This window comes from Phocoena phocoena, chromosome 6 (assembly GCF_963924675.1).
Source record: "Phocoena phocoena chromosome 6, mPhoPho1.1, whole genome shotgun sequence".
Classification (NCBI taxonomy): Eukaryota; Metazoa; Chordata; class Mammalia; order Artiodactyla; family Phocoenidae; genus Phocoena; species Phocoena phocoena.
Window position 1 is genome coordinate 32,344,981 of NC_089224.1, and position 17,249 is coordinate 32,362,229.

Sequence of the window (17,249 nt, forward strand, 5' to 3'; positions counted from 1 at the left end):
GCCCGGACCATAAAGATGATTAAGCCTTTTAACAAGCCACTGTTAAAAGTTCTACCATTTCTGTTCCCAGAAACTTGTAAAGATGGAATTGATAGTACTTTCTGCAACATTATATTCTGTTAAGGAATACAATCAATTTTTTTAGGGCAACACTGACCAATGTTCTCTTAAATACACTAACCTTGTCATCATCGATTTCTATTTTGTGGGAACAGGGATTTCACACACCAATTGAAATGGAGAAATGGAGGGGGACATGGGAGGAGGAAGGAATGGTTGAGAGGCTTCACAGTTAATCAAGATGTGAGGACTGATGTGACAACTATCAGTAGAAAATAAAAAGAAGGAAGGAAAGGAAGGAAGGGAGGGAGGGAGGGGGGAAGGAAGGGAGGAAGGAAGGAAGGAAGGAAAGAAGGAAGGAAGGAAGGGAGGGAGGAAGGAAGGGAGGGAGGAGGAAGGAAGGAAGGAAGGAAGGAGGGAGGGAGGGAGGAAGGAAGGGAAGGAGGGAGGGAGGGAGGAAGGAAGGGAAGGAGGGAGGGAGGGAGGAAGGAAGGAGGGAAGGAAGGGAGAGAGAGAGGAAGGAAGGGAGGGAGGAAGGAAGGAGGGAAGGAAGGGAGGGAGGGAGGGAGGGAGGAAGGAAGGAAGGAAGGGAGGGAGGAGGAAGGAAGGGAGGGGGGGAGGGAGGGGGGGAGGAAGGGAGGAAGGAAGGAAGGAAAGAAGGAAGGAAGGGAGGGAGGGAGGAAGGAAGGAAGGAAGGAAGGAGGGAGGGAGGGAGGAAGGAAGGGAAGGAGGGAGGAAGGAAGGGAGGGAGGGAGGAAGGGAGGAAGGAAGGGAGGGAGGAAGGGAGGAAGGAAGGGAGGGAGGAAGGGAGGGAGGAAGGAAGGGAGGGAGGGAGGGAGGGAGGAAGGAAGGAGGGAAGGAAGGGAGGGAGGGGGAAGGAAGGAAGGGAGGAGGGAAGGAAGGGAGGGAGGAGAGGAGAAAGAAAATAGCCATCTGCCTTAAAAATAAACTTGCCTGGGGAAAGCACTTGAATGGATGAACTCTTGATGCTCTTTCTCATTTACAAATTGTTTCCCTGTTCCAGAACTGAAGGATAAGCTGTCTTTTTCGAGCTCTTCTACTGCCCTTACACATATTCTGAGACAACTGGCTCTAGTTGCTTCTGGCCCATAAGTGGCCTCGCCTGTGTCACATGACCACCTTGGATGCTTGGACCTCAGGCAGCTGCCCGGCAGGAACACTGACTGGAGTAACTGGTCGCATGGCATTTCCTTCTTAAGGAATCTGAAGGTGAGTAATAGAGACCGTGGGAGCAGCAGCGGGCAGGAGGCAGCAGCCCAATGCTAGGGAATAGTGGAGGGGAGAGACAGCTGCACCACACCAGCAGGGAAGCCTGGAGGAGAGCCCTGGTGCCTCCTGCGAGGATAACAAAGGGACCGTCCTAAGGGCCAGCTCAGATCCTGGTGAGCTTCTGGATCCCAGCTGCTTCATTCACAGTGAGGCCCAGTGGTCCTGCAGGTCCTATTTGAGTCACTCATCTTTCAGTTTTTCCTGTCAGATCTCTTTCCCCTGTCTTTTTGTTTAGCATCTCTAATATTCTTTCAGAGAACCAATGCCTCCTTACATTTGGTCCACGTGTGTGGTTAGAGCTGACCTCATCTTCCATTTGCAAGGATATGCATGTGACCCAGGCCTAGATAACCAGAACATTCTATTCCCTTGTCTGGAGGGCCTGGTGAAACAACTCAAGACAAGCCAATACGAGTTGGCCCTTCGACTTTTGCATAATTGTTGGGAAAGAAGAGCTCTCTTTTGGGTTGCTAGGATGGCCGCATCTAAGCCCAGAGCCACTGCTGACGAGTCTTTAGCATAGTGTGGGGAGAACCTGCCAGAGAATACAGTCAGCAGAGAAGAAAGCAGAGCCAGGAGATGGAGAGAGAGAGAGAGAGAGAGAGAGAGAGAGAGAGAATTGCTGATGCCCTAGATCTTTCAGTGCCTGAAGCTAGAGCACCAGCAGCAAGGTCTTCCAGTAGCTTGGGAAATACATTCCCTTTTCTACTTAAACCAGCTTGAGTTGGGTTTTCAATGAATATTATACTGCTCTTATTATCAAAACTGATTAAGGTATTTTGCTTGTATCCTCCTGAGGCCAAAGCACTCATCCGGAATCATTTTCCTTATTTCTACCTATTGCCTTGAATTACATTGCTACCCAGGAAAACATGAAAATCTCTCTCGTCATTACACACAAATAAGCATAACTACACACTCCTTTGTATTACTTGATAAGTGGTACTACGTTGAATTTCCTCAGTTTGGTTTATTAGGGCATGTGTAGAATTCAGTACGTGAAAACGTGGTGCACAGTGGGCATGGGGCTGGTGAGGAGGTCGGAGTTTTAGTCCTAGGTCTGACATTAAGTGATCTCATTCAAGCCATGTAATTTTGGATAGGTCATTTATCCTCCCTGGACCTCATTGGCAAAATGTATCAGTTAAGCTAAAGAATTTCAATAATAGCTCTATATATCTGCACAGTGATTCAATCATTTCTAAAATGATTTCTCATTAGATTATATCATATATATATAATCTCATGAAATTATTTCTTACCTAGAAATGCCAACTGCCAATTATTTACTTTTTCAAAAGGCTATTATTTCAATAACCCATCCATCCATCCATCCATTCAACAAGCATTTATTGCCTGCTACTACATATTAGGCAATGTGCTAAAAGGCATGGTTCCTACCCTCAAGAATATGCCACTCTAATGGAGAAGACAGACACTCATGTCATTGACTAAATATACCCACGAATACATGTATAATTAACAACCTTGACATATGCTGTAAAGGACAAGTACAGATGCCTTAATACGTGGAACTGGGAGCTCTGACCTCAACGGGGGAGCAGCAAGGGGAAGTCTCCTTGAAGGAGCAACTCTAGCTGAGAGCTGATGGGTGAGTGGGAGCTGTGTGGCCCCGAGGCTGCGCTGGGGCCCTCCAGGCACGGGCATGGTCACGGCGTGCTGGATGCTACTTTGGGCTGGCCCATGGTAACGTGCCACAGGGTGTATTAGTCAACTCTGCCAAAACGCTTGCATCATTTCCTCTGTTGCTGACAAGCAAATATTCAGAAACATGAAAAACAAAAGGCCTTCATTAGATGCTAAAGAAAGTGCCTGCTGAACTCAGATGTCACCATTTCGCATCTCGCCAAGTCTTCCTGTGCAGAATCCCTGACTCGCTTTAACTTACACTTTGAGGAAGCCACTCAACTTCTCTGGGTCTTGGATTTGCCATTTATAAAACATGGGACTTGGATTATAGATATGATTCCTAAGGCCTCTCTTGTGTTCACCATTTTTCTGTTTCTAGAAGTACACCTGAGTTAGTGGAGAGGGGGAAGAGAGGCCATGAATCCTACAAAGCCCACTTGTGGCTGTATTTAAAAAATGAAAATTAGCGCACATTCACAGCACAAGGAAAGGTTGTAGGAATTGTAGCTATTGAAATGCAGGTTGGATGGAGCCAAAATTAGTTAACGCATCCACAGCTAATGCAGGGAAATGGTGATGCAGTGTTTCCTTGGCAATTGAGTTACTTAAAGGTAAAGGAACTCATTTTGATCAAAGACCGGTTTCTCTGCTTCTCATCCTCTCTGTGGGTTCTTCGGTTGTCATTCAGTGGAAAGGGATAAATCCATTTCACTAAAAAACAAAGGTCATCCAAAAAATCAAGGAAAGGGCAATCTGGCTGGATCCAAACAAGCAGATACTCTAATGGGAGAGGCGTGCTCAGCCTCCCATGCGCCCTTGAGGGGCTTGCGCATGCCTTAGGATCGCTCCCACCTTAAACTGGCTTCTGTGGATCCCGCAAACCTTAAGTCATTCGGGGCAAGCGATGCCAGAATTTACAGGAACCTGACATCTGTCAGTCTGAAAGCAAAAACCTCGGATTTCAAACCAGTCAGTTCCTTCTAGAGAAGGAAAAAGGACAATAGCTGCTATTTCTTAGCATGCATAATCAATGCTGCAGGGGTTGCTAGGCAACAGGCAGGAAGACCGTCAAACATCCCTGGGTGCCTCCAATGGAGGAGAAGCAGCCCTGGCAGCCATTCCTCAGAGGTGAAGGGCTATGCAGGCCCTGGAGGCCACGTTCAGTTTGTCTCATTCCTTTAAAAAAATCCCTTTGCTGTGGTCAGGATGGAACCATAGACATTTTCCTCCCAGGCTTATTAGATAGCCTTTGAATATACTTTCAATTGGCCCACATGCCTAAAAATGAGCAGATCAGGCTGGTGAGAGGCAGCTCTATGAAAGGTTCATGTGTTTTTCTGACCCAATTCATCCCGGAGCCCATGAAAAATCAGACTTGTTTCTTCCGTGGCTGTAGCCTCTGGATCCCAGAAAGTTAAAATGGGCCTCCTCTCTGAAGCTTGAAATCATTCTGGCCAATGTAAGCAAAGCCTCCAATTTCAACAAAAGTTCACATTCAAGGTCATCGAGATGAGATTTCTTAGCTGTGTGACCTTGAAGTTGAAATAAATTTTTAAGCTGTAGATATTTTGCTCTCTCTACTTGAGATAAAGGGACAAATTTGCTTGTTTTTTTGTTTTTGTTTTCTTTTGCAGTACGCGGGCCTCTCACTGTTGCGGCCTCTCCCGTGGCGGAGCACAGGCTCCGGACATACAGGCTCAGTGGCCATGGCTCACGGGCCCAGCCGCTCCGCGGCATGTGGGATCTTCCCGGACCAGGGCACGAACCTGTGTCCCCTGCGTCGGCAGGTGGACTCTCAACCACTGCGCCACCAGGGAAGCCCTGGTTTTGTTTTTGTTTCGTTTTTCAGCAGTGTTGATTAAAGAGCAAACGCTCATCGCGGGTCGTTAATTTATAAACATTTATTTGGCAAAGCCAGGAGGTTTATGGGGACTAGGGCCTGGGTCGGAGTCAGGGGTGGGATTAGGGCTGTGACTGGGATTTAAACCAGAAAGAAGCCTCACCGGCAGTAGTGCTGGGAAGCATGCTGTGGACAGAACAGCTGGCTACACACTGCTGATGCTGGCTGATCCTTCAGCACGATGAGCCCGAGCCCTGAAATCCTGTTTTAGCACTAGTTTGGAAGGAAATGTAATGTCTGAGTTGAGGGCGCCATGGAGTTAGTCTCCTTAAGGACACCGCAAGAAGTACGCCGAAGCAGGAGCAGAATTAGGAGTGATACGGAAATGAAAGGCAATACCCACTGAGAAATTCTGTGAGTCTCTCTCTTTATCAGGCTGAGGTCTTTCAGCTATTCCTACACTGTCCTCTAGGTTTCCCTAATCTCCCAGGATTTTCTCACATTCAAAGATTTCACCTTGTGACCCCATGAAGTGAATTTCTGAAGGCCTGACTTAGCTCCCTGGATGGGCTCCAAATATCAGTGGGAAACATGGCCCCAGGGCCTTCAGTCTCCCTGCCTATGACACATGCTAGACTAGGCTTATATGTTCCCTAAGTGTCTTCCAGCTCTAACCTTGCATCAGGCTATGAATCTACAAAAACAGAGGCACCTTTCGGTCCCATTTTTCCAAAGGGGGGGAAAAAAGATAGCTGCAGAAGAAAGCAAAGACTGCAGATATAGCACTGCCAAATGTTCTGAACATTTTGTGCTTTAAAAAATAACAAACTTTTTGAGTAAATGAAAGAAAAGAGGAAGCAATTGCAGCAGCAGGAATTAAGCTTCCTCAGCGTCCCCTCAGGATTCTCACTTTACACTACTCACCGCACTTCACCTCACATCTCTCTAGCATCTCCCTTCCCCTCTTCTCTCCTCTGTCTCACTCCCCTCCTCCATTCACCTATCTTAGAGATGATGTTTATTTGATTGATATTACATTGCTCATCCCTAGAAAGGTCTGTCCTTTATTCGCCCCAGAGTGCAGCTTTTTAGGAGCCTTTGCTGAGAGTTTAAGAGTATCCGTGCCAGTCGGCTTAGTTACTTTTGATGACAAGGAAAGCAAATACACAGTGTTTCATCTGGATGAACTTTAACAGAAACTGTGTTTAGTCTGCAGGCTGGGGAAGTTCAAGAATCATTTAATTTCTCTCCTCTGTTACCCATTACACATATATTAAAGTATTTTAAGGCTAAGTACAACAGTAATGGAATACATGTCTCATTTTTAAAAAGGTGTCCTGGTTATAATGAGTAAATAAATGTCATTTGTACAGATATTCTGTGTTTGGCCAAACAAACAAACAAATAAAAACCCAAACTCAATCAGGTGAGGCCAAGAAGTTACATTTTATTACATTAGCCACATCCGTATTCATTCGGCATTTAATTCACTTTATAAACATATGCCTATTTTAAGTGTTTTATATATATTATACTTTGGTGAGTTGTTTTTTTTGTAATTTTGACAATGCCATGTGTAAAAGATATGCTGAAGTCTTTTGTGCTATTTATGTTGATTCTTGCGATTTAGAGAGCTCAGTGGAAATTTTAGCCCTTTCAATAATGTTTATCTTATTGAAGAACAGGTCTCCTTTTTTGAGTTTACGAAGACATGGCTATGATGAAGGACTTTCAGACTTCTGTGTAAAATCTTGTGTCTCCTAGGGAGGTGGGATCTACCAGAGATGTCACCCATCCCAGATGGAATCATGCCTAGGGCCTTGGAGACATTTGGGAGGGACAAAGTAAGTATAACAGAAGTTCTCAGCAGAACTGAGGCTGAGAGGGGAAGTGAAGGCCACAGTCTCCCTTCCAGAACCTTCGAACAGGAGACAAACTCCCACTGAGCTTGGACGAGCACCAAGCAACCTGAGGAGACAGTGGAGTCTCCAAGACTCAGCCGGTTGGATTCTGTTTGACCTCACTGACCCCTATCCAGAATTCAGTTCACATTGACTGGGAAGAGGAGCTCAGAGCCATTCACAGCCTGTAGACTGGAAGGTTGTCCCTGAGCAGAACCTCTGACAGTTGGTTGCGCCCCAAATATCCTTCCCACTGTCCATTCCTCTAAAGGAATTTGAACACATCCACCACAGCAGATGTAATTTGCTCCTGAACTGGCCACTACAATAACATAAAATAAAGCATCACCTCCACACCTGGGTGTGACCACGGATAGTGAGACGTTCTGGGGTGTTCGCTTACCTTCACTGCCACCAAGATCTTGTCCTGCTCAGGACAGAGGTTATAGCATTCGGCTAGGAAAACTTTTCCAAAGGCTCCTTCGCCTAGCTCCCTTTTCAGAACAATGTTATGTCGCTTGATGTGCTGAACAACTGTAAGACAAAGACAGAACGGACATTGGAATAGAGGCGTGTGGAGCTGCAGGCAGAGGGCGGGGGGTCAGCGGCTGCACCTGAGCTTGCAGGCCCCCGGTTCTCTCCTCCGCACGAAGAAAACCAGATGGGAAGCTCCGTGACCATCCGCAAGGTCCGCCCCAAAGGGTCGGAAGGTGGCGGCGTTGGCTTGCTCTCCGGAGTGGAATTATTGTTTCTGATAGAACTAGAGGAACCGCCGAGCCGTTGGCTGCAGCATGTCACTAATGAGCTTTACAGACTAGGAAAGGGGAGAAATGAGAAGGGAATGGATATTAACGGCAGGCCTCTCACAAGCCAGATGTTTTGCATGTATTTGTCAGTTATGTGTCTGGTGGGAAAGGCAGAGAGCTCGCCAGGAAGCCTTAAGTCTTTGTTAAGCCCCCTCAGACTCCTGGGGGAGAGAGGCTCAAGAGGATACAAAGGGAAAATGCAAGATCTGTGCATTGCTGATTAAGGCTGTGTCCTCACCTCACTTTTCACCTCCTGCTGAGGTAGGCTCCATGGTTGAGCCATAGTGACTCCTTTTGTTTAGACCAGAAATGTCTAGAAAAGGCTGGCTTCCTTAGCTCCCTTCTAAGATTGTGTCCTAGTCTTGGCTCTCCAAAGCTAAGAGGAGACGAGAATAGAAGTATCTGGGCAAGGGAGAATATTCCTCCCTCTCGTTCAGAGCAGAGCTGGCCCATGTCACTCATCCATGCGCCTTACTGGGGAAAGAGGCAGGAGGTGGTCCAGGGTCCTTTAGAGCCCAGTAGTGCAAGGTGGGAGGGGAGTGAGTGATTCTCAGGACAGAGCCAGTGGGGAAGCCCAAAAAGAGACTGTGCAGAGGACGGAGCTGCAGTGTAAGCTTGGGCCTCTTCACCCAGCACATCAAGTGTTGGAGCCCTTAGACCAGGGTTTCTACCAGGTCAATGGCACCATGCTTTTCTGGACAACTCATCCCTGAATGGCAGAGTTTAAAAGGACTGTGGCTCCCTCTAGAGCTTGGAATGTGCAGCCGACAATATTTTCTCATTTGACCCTCACCACACTGGGAAGCATTCCTTCCGACATTTTATACTTGGAGAAACTACGTCTGCGAGAAATTCAACGATGCATAGCATGGGAATGGAGGAGTTGGCATTTGAACTCAGGTCTGTCTGAATCCAGAGTCCGTGATTTTTCTTTGACACCACAAAGTTCCTTTCCAATTGTAAATTGTGTTAAGTATAACAAGAGAAATAGAAATATATAATAGACTAAAAAGTAAAAATAGTCTTCCAGCTTCCTCTCTGCTTAGTTCACTCTTCAAAGGCCAGTTCAAACTCTCAAAAGTTCAAAAGGAAATACAAGGCATATCTCCGTAGTTTTAATAATAATAAAGCGAATACCCGTGAACCCACCATTGCATTGTAAGAAACAGAATTTCACTAGTACTTTTAAAGCACCACTGTGTTCTTTCTTGATTGTACCCACTTCCTACTCACCTCCCAGGGGTAACCACTATCCTGTATTTTGTGTTAATCCCTTGCCTTATTGGTTTGCTATCAATGAGGTGTCCTAAACCAGAGAGTGTTGGGCTTTGCCTGTTTTGAACTTATATAAATGGAATCATACTACAAGCATCCTTCCATGTCTTACATCTGTCACTCAACAATGTCCTTGAGATTGAATTACATTGTGTGTGTAGTAGTAATTCTTCTGCTTTTACTACTTTATAATATTCTGTGGAAGGACTGTAACACCAGTTATTTATCCATTCTATGTTGATGGATATGTTATACAGTTTCTTTTTAGATACAGCTCAATATAAAATGCAACTGGTGATTAAGGTTCTGTTTTTAATAGGATTTTTCCCCTTATAATTCATGTGGTTTGGAGCTACGGCTGCTTCCATGGGCCTCTGGGAGCTCAGGGTGATAAAAACCAAAAGGTCTTTTATGAGCAACATTATTAATGAATCTAAGAATGTATATTAATTTCTCATGCTCCAGTAGCAATGATTGAATTTAAGAGGGAGAAATGTGTTCATTAGGAAGAGTGCCCATATGAAGAGACGAATGTAATTCTTGCAGAGAATTAGCTGCCCTATTTAAATCTAATATTTAACTCCATGGTTGTCACATGTTCATTGGGAATTAAATTGCCACTTGATTTACTTTACACTCCAACCAGATCAAGGCAAGTATTTAACTCTTTTTTTTTTGCATTTGATTTATACTTTTCCTCCCTCCCTCCCTCCCTCCTTTCTTTCCTTCCTTCCTCCCTCCCTCTCTCTCTCTCTCTCCCTCTGTCCATTCCTTCCTCCCTCCCTCCTTTCTTTCTCTCTCTTTCTTTATTTTCTTTGTTTCTTTCTCCCTTTCCTTTCCTTCCTTCCTCCCTCCCTCTTTCTCTCTCTCTTTCTCTTTCTCTCTTTCTTTCTTTCTTTCTTTCATTCATTTCATTTCATTTCAAGCAGTAAAAAAAAGTTGGTGGCAATTAAGTTCATAAAGCTATGGATAAAGCCACAACTAAAATTGATGAGACCAGTTTTCCCATGTTGACCTTGAAGGCAGTAAATACATCTTTTCTTTAAGAAATGGGCTATTTTGCATTAATTTGTTTTGCTATGTTTGAGATATAATAGATTACAAGAATGCTGGCCTTGTGCCAATGTACTCCCTCTAAATAGAATGAATTTCTCTTTTCTAAGACTGGAAGCCACCAAAGGATACAGGTAACAATTTTGTGTTTGTATTTGCATTCCTGCCAGGGTCTCACAGCTGGTGCTACCCAAACATTTGTTGAAAAATGTGCCGAATGATAATAAAAACAACAGACAAATACTGTTTAGTTATATTATTTCAGTTAACTGACAATAACCCTATTGAGTATGTAGGCAATAAAGCAGCCCAATTCTCCAAGATATCAGGAGTAGGGAGAACAGCTAGTCTGAAGCTATTACATCCTTGAGCTAAGAATTTCTTCCCATTCCAGGAGAGCATCGGGACTTATCCCAACCTGCCTCATTGTCTGCTTCCCTCAATCAAGGGAAGTCCCTGGTACCCTCTCAAGGCCTCCCTCTTTATCCAGCCTCAAACCCCCAAATTGCTCATAAGTGCTCAAGGCTGAGCCAATGCTCACGTCTTCACCTTCCTCACAACCCCTTCCATCGGTCCCTCTGGGCTCGCTCCCCTGTCATCCACAAGCTCCCTGTATCCTCAATCTCTCCATAAACTTCCCTTCACCTTCTTGACTCAAATAAAACCTTGGCTATGTCTGAGGAAACTCATGCCTTCCCCCCGCAGCCCTCTCAAATGAAAGCCATCCCCACTCCTCACCCCCAAGTTCTTCAAGGCCTGTGTGCCTGATGTCTGACCATTACCCACCCCACTCCTGCTAGAGCCCCAGCCAGCTGAAAGCATCTATCTTACGGAACCATCAGCCTGACCATGTCTGCCCCCTCACTCTGACATCTTGGCTACTCCTCTCACCCACTGAGCTCCTGGCTCAAGCTTTCCCTCTCCATCCTCCCGATGCCATCATTCTCAGGGCCCGAGGCACAGAGGGCTGAAGTAGCTTGCCCAAGCTGTACAAACACTTAGCTGCCATTTGTCTTGTGTCTTTCAATAGTGTGGCTGAGAGGCGAGGCATTGGGAAGTTTGGTTTGGCTGTTTGCATGGCATTTAGCTGACTTTTTCTGGGAGCAAGACTTCCTTTTTTAAAATTTTATTGTATTATATTTTTTTGGCGGGGGTGGGGTAGGGCTCACCATGTGGTCTGCAGGATCTTAGTTCCTTGACCAGGGATCAAATCTGTGCCCCCCTGCAGCGGAAGTGTGGAGTCTTAACCACTGGACCACTAGGGAAGTCCCAAGACTTTCTTAATGAAGGAAGCAACGCACTGGTTCCTATTCTAGACAGTCTCACTGTGGACAAGCACTTTGAATAACACTGCCTCAAAGGGTCCTAGGAACCCTGGGTTCATTGTACACAAAATATCCTCAGTGAAGTGAGTCTAAAGATTCCATGATAAATAAGCTATCAGGTAAGCATGTTACAATTTTTACACGCTTCATTTCTCTGAGGTCAGTCAATTCTCTGCTTTTAACTTTGGAGACCCCAGTAAAAAAACCTCAAACCCGACATGAATAACTAATAAAAAAATAAATGAAAGCCCAGACTCTACCATAAATGGCTCCTTAGTTTTGGAGGAAAACTCAAAACAATAATTGATTTTTTTTAAAAAAAGTTTTATAAAAAAAGTATCTCTTTGAAATTCACCTTGCCAAAAAAAAAAAAAAAAAAAAAAAAGGAGTATCTTGAAGAGGTGTAGGTGGTGTAGGAGCTATACCAACAGACTCATGTGGTCTGCAGACTGATCTATGTACGTTCACATAGTCAAAACAAAGGGTGTGATTAGATTATTGTGCAAAGAAATCTGCTCTGTGGAATTGGGGAGAAATTGATGACCAGCAATAATAATCGTGATGAGGGGCTAAAAACTGTCTGGATGTCTTTATCACTAATGGAATTTCCCAGAGTGGAAATTTGGTGCCCTTAGTCATTTGCTTCCTAAGTACCAGAACTGAGTAGATTTCTGGTTTTGTATTAGTATCACATTACAGCCACTGAAAAATGTATTTTGTCACAAAGTAGCTTCAGTAGTTTATGGAGATGCTTGCAGTTTCAGATGGTTTAAATCAAATTCCTGGTATCAATATCTCCCAGAAGTAAATATTCCATATTTACACATAGGCTATAGTATCAACCCATCTCTATATTCATTATTACTAAATCTAAAACTAACAAAACAAATAAATAAATACAACTCTACCCACTTAAGGTTGAAACCGGAAATATATCCTCCCACTTCCTCAGTAATGGGGTTTCATAGAGATCCTTGGCCTCCTGGACGCATCCTGCTCAGAACCTGGACATTTGAGACATTTATTGAGTCTCTAATATATGTCAAGTACTAAGTGACCTGCAGTTAAAAGGAAAGATATTTTAAAGTTGTGAGTAGGATGGTAAAAAGTAATATACCCCAGAAGATAATGTTGTGTATTAGGAGCAATCTTTCTGCTGCCCTACAGACCTAAATGTAGGGCCTGCCTCAATAGTTCTAATGCAAAGGACCAGATGCTACGATGGGAACAGAAGCTAAAGATCATTGAGGCTGACTCCCTCGTGTTTGACAGTCAGCCAGTGAGTCTCAGAGAGGTGAAGTAACTTCCCCAGGACCACACAGCTAGAAGGAGACCAAGCGAGAACTCAGATCCCCTGACTTTCAGAAGAATGACCTTGCACTCTGTAACACAAACCCCATTTGAGACTGCAGGCAGTGAGCATTCCCTGACAGTAAAGTGATAACAGGTATTTCGTTTAGTTAATTATCTCTTCAACTAGAAATACTTGAAACATTGACGTTTATCATCTGAAATGGATCAAGTATCTCATAATGAAGAATTTCATTAGAAAATGGCCAATAAACATAAAATATGAGTGCAAAAAGCGTGATGTCAAAACTATGAAAAATGCTTGAGCTTGATTTTAAATGCAATTAACAAAAATTATTTACTAAATATCTTAATGTCTATTTCATAGGGAGCATATTGAAACAGGTTAAATCATCCACCTTGTAAAAATAAATTTGTATGAAAGACAGGAACTATGCTTTTTGATTTCGTCTATATTTTTATTAAGATATAAATTGGGACTAAATTGAAAATAAATGCAATTAAGACCAGAGATATAACCACACCAGGACAAGACAAAGCCAAATATTCGTAAATAATATTAATGATGAAATAAAACGTAATAATACTGAGCCATTCTTAAGCACTTTTCAGCAAAAAATCCCAATGTGCATTACCATTGATTGATTTTTATATCCCTCTGCATGAGGTCAATAGTCACATTTATTTTACATATGACATCTCAATTAATTGACTACCTTGTGAGCAAGCCACTTATCCTTTTCCAAGTGCAATTTCCAATGAAGTGAGGAAATACGGAGGGAAGAGAGGAGCCCTAACATGTGCTGATTGCTATTATGGGCCTGAAAATGTGCTGAGAGGTTTACAAGCAATATCAATCTTCATAGCTATCCAGTAGGGTATCCTTATTTCCATTTTCAGATTAAAGTAAAAAGAAGAGGATCATATGAGCTAAATAAGTCACCCAAGTTTGTACAGTTGGTAACAGGCAGAGTTTAATTTCTTTCCACTACAACACTCCACCTTTCCTTGGCCTTCTTACAACAGACAAAGTGTAGGAAAAAGTGAGCTTGACTTTGCCCACCTAGGGAGTCATGGGTCGACTTTTATCAACTTAGTTCAACAAACCTTTATTAAACACCTACTATAGCCTGGGCATTTTTCTGTGGCCTAGTATAAAGGATGCACAAAATAATCCCTTTTCTCAAGGAACTCACAACATAAAAGGGCAGAAAAACACATGCTTATACCTATCGTAACTTTTACTTGTACCTCTGCTTCATTCACGAAAGATTTCAGGTACTTTATGTGATCATGCAAGAGAAAGCAAAAACTTAAACAAGAACTGAAGTCAGAGAAAATGGAAAAGAAGGCTAAAACAAGATGTTAAGTAGAAATGCAAACATGCAGATTCTAAGGTTCCTCATGCTTATCAAGATTAAGTCATAAATTGATTCTGAGTTTCCTGGCAGACGAAGGCAGGAGGAAACGAAATAATTTATAAAATTTTGACTACCCATAAGTAAGAACACAGATATGTCTTATGGTAAGTAAGATTCTTCACGGCATTTAGTTTTGAAAGGAATTTATGGAATGGATTTTACACAGGAGATCAATGTCCTTAACAATGTCTGTAAAGTAAATAGTGAGTTTCCTAAGAATATTTCTCATGGCAGAGCTCAATGAGAAATAAACGTATGACACAAAAGCCACCCTCAGTCAAATATGCACAGTGCTTATCATCGTAATGGCATAAAAAGCAATGTCTATGGGCTTATTCAAGAATGCTTTGGGCATTCTCTCTTGTGAGAGCACTGGAATCTCAATTAACTGGTGAACAATCATGGACAGGAAGACACTGGAACTCACCAAAAAAGATACCCCACGTCCAAAGACAAAGGAGAAGCCACAATGAGGCAGTAGGAGGGGCACAATCACAATAAAATCAAATCCCATAACTACTGGGTGGGCGACTCACAGACTGGAGAACACTTATACCACAGAAGTCCACCCACTGGAGTGGAGGTTCTGAGCCCCACGTCAGGCTTCCCAAACTGGGGCTCCGGCAATGGGAGGAGGAATTCCTAGAGAATCAGACTTTGAAGGCTAGCGGGATTTGATTGCAGGACTTCGACAGGACTGGGGGAAACAGAGACTCCACTCTTGGAGGGCACACACAAAGTAGTCTGTGCACATCAGGACCCAGGGGAAGGAGCAGTGACCCCATAGGAGACTGAACCAGACCTACCTGCTAGTGTTGGAGGGTCTCCTGCAGAGGTGTGGGGTGGCTGTGTCTCACTGTGAGGACAAGGACACTGGCAGCAGAAGTTCTGGGAAGTACTGCTTGGCGTGAGCCCTCCCAGAGTCTGCCATTAGCCCCACCAAAGAGCCGGGTAGGTTCCAGTGTTGGGTCGCCTCAGGCCAAACAACGAACAGGGAGAAAACCCAGTCCCACCCATCAACAGACAAACAGATTAAAGTTTTACTGAGCTCTGCCCTCCAGAGCAACAGCCAGCTCTACCTACCACCAGTCCCTCCCATCAGGAAACTTGCACAAGCCTCTTAGATAACCTCATCCACCAGAGGGCAGACAGCAAAAGCAAGAAGAACTACAATCTTGCAGCCTGTGGAACAAAAACCACATTCACAGAAAGATAGACAAGATGAAAAGGCAGAGGACTATGTACCAGATGAAGGACCAAGGTAAAACCCCAGAAAAACAACTAAATGAGTGGAGATAGGCAACCTTCCAGAAAAAGAATTCAGAATAGTGATAGTGAGGATGATCCAAGACCTCAGAAAAAGAATGGAGGCAAAGATCGAGAAGGTGCAAGAAATGTTTAACAAAGACCTAGAAGAATTAAAGAATAAACACCCAGAAGAATTAAAGAACAAACAAACAGAGATGAACAATACAAAAACTGAAATTAAAAATACACTAGAAGGAATCAATAGCAGAATAACTGAGGCAGAAGAATGGATAAGTGACCTGGAAGACAGACTGGTGGAATTCACTGCCACGGAACAGAATAGAGAAAAAAGAATGAAAAGAAATGAAGACAGCCTAAGAGATCTCTGGGACAACATTAAATGCAACAACATTTGCATTATAGGAGTCCCAGAAGGAGAAGAGAGAGAGAAAGGACCCAAGAAAATATTTGAAGAGATTATAGTCAAAAACTTCCTTAACATGGGAAAGGAAATAGCCACCCATGTCCAGGGAGCACAGAGAGTCCCAGGCTGGATAAACCCAAGGAGAAACATACTGAGACACATAGTAATCAAATTGACAAAAATTAAAGACAAAGAAAAGTTATTGAAAGCAGCAAGGGAAAAATGACAAATAACATATAAGGGAACTCTGATAAGGTTAACAGCTAATTTCTCAGCAGAAACTCTACAAGCCAGAAGGGAGTAGCATGACATATTTAAAGTGATGAAAGGGAAGAACGTACAACCAAGATTACTCTACCCGGCAAGGATCTCATTCAGATTTGACGAAGAAATGAAAAGCTTTACAGACAAGCAAAAGCTAAGAGAATTCAGCACCACCAAACCAGCTCTACAACAAATGCTAAAGGAACTTCTCCAAGTGGGAAACACAAAAGAAGAAAAGGACCTAGAAAAACCAAACCCATAACAATTAAGAGAATGGTAATAGGAACATATATATCGATAATTACCTTAAATGTGAATGTGATTAAATGCTCCAACAAAAAGACACAGGCTCACTTAATGGATACAAAAACAAGATCCATATATATGCTGTCTACAAGAGACCCACTTCAGACCTAGGGACACATACAGACTGAAAGTGAGAGGATGGAGAAAGATATTCTATGCAAATGGAAATCAAAAGAAAGCTGGAGTAGCAATACTCATATCAGATAAAATAGAATTTAAAATAAAGAATGTTACAGGAGACAAGGAAGGACACTACATGATGATCAAGGGATCAATCCAAGAAGAAGATAAAAAAATTATAAATATATATGCACCAAACATAGGAACAACTCAATACATAAGGCAACTGCTAACAGCTATAAAAGAGGAAATCAACAGTAACAAAATAATAGTGGGGGACTTTAACACCTCACTTATACCAAAGGAAAGATCATCCAAACAGAAAATTAATAAGGAAACACAAGCTTTAAACAACACAATAGACCAGATAGATTTAATTGATATTTATAGGACATTCCATCCCAAAACAGCAGATTACACTTTCTTCTCAAGTGCACATGGAACATTCTCTAGGATAGATCACATCTTGGATCACAAATCAAGCCTCAGTAATTTAAGAACATTGAAATCATATCAAGCATCTTTTCTGACCACAGTGCTATGAGATTAGAAATAAATTACAGGGAAAAAACTGTAAAAACCACAAACACATGGAGGCTAAACAATACATTACTAAATAACCAAGAGATCACTGGAGAAATCAAAGAGGAAATCAAAAATTACCTAGAGACAAATGACAACGAAAACACGATGATCCAAAACCTATCGGATGCAGCAAAAGCAGTTCTAAGCGGGAAGTTTATAGCAATACAAGCCTACCTCAAGAAACAAGAAACATCTCAAATAAACAGTCTAAACTTACATCCAAAGGAACTAGAGAAAGAAGAACAAGCAAAACCCAAAGTTAGTAGAAGGAAAGAAATCATAAAGATGACAGCAGAAATAAATGAAAAAGAAACAAAGAAAACAATAGCAAAGATCAATAAAACTAAAAGACAGTTCTTTGAGAAGATAA

At 42.9% G+C, this 17,249-nt stretch overlaps 1 protein-coding gene across 3 annotated transcripts in view; it reads right to left on the reverse strand.

Annotated features, from left to right (window-relative positions):
• Window positions 1-17,249, reverse strand: part of NTRK2 (neurotrophic receptor tyrosine kinase 2) — a 388,046-nt gene that overhangs the window by 82,611 nt on the left and 288,186 nt on the right. For all 3 annotated transcript variants that reach the window (XM_065879081.1, XM_065879080.1, XM_065879079.1), the window contains one exon: window positions 7,145-7,275. In XM_065879081.1, the coding sequence (XP_065735153.1) occupies window positions 7,145-7,275 (131 nt within the window). The remainder of the gene's footprint in view (window positions 1-7,144; window positions 7,276-17,249) is intronic.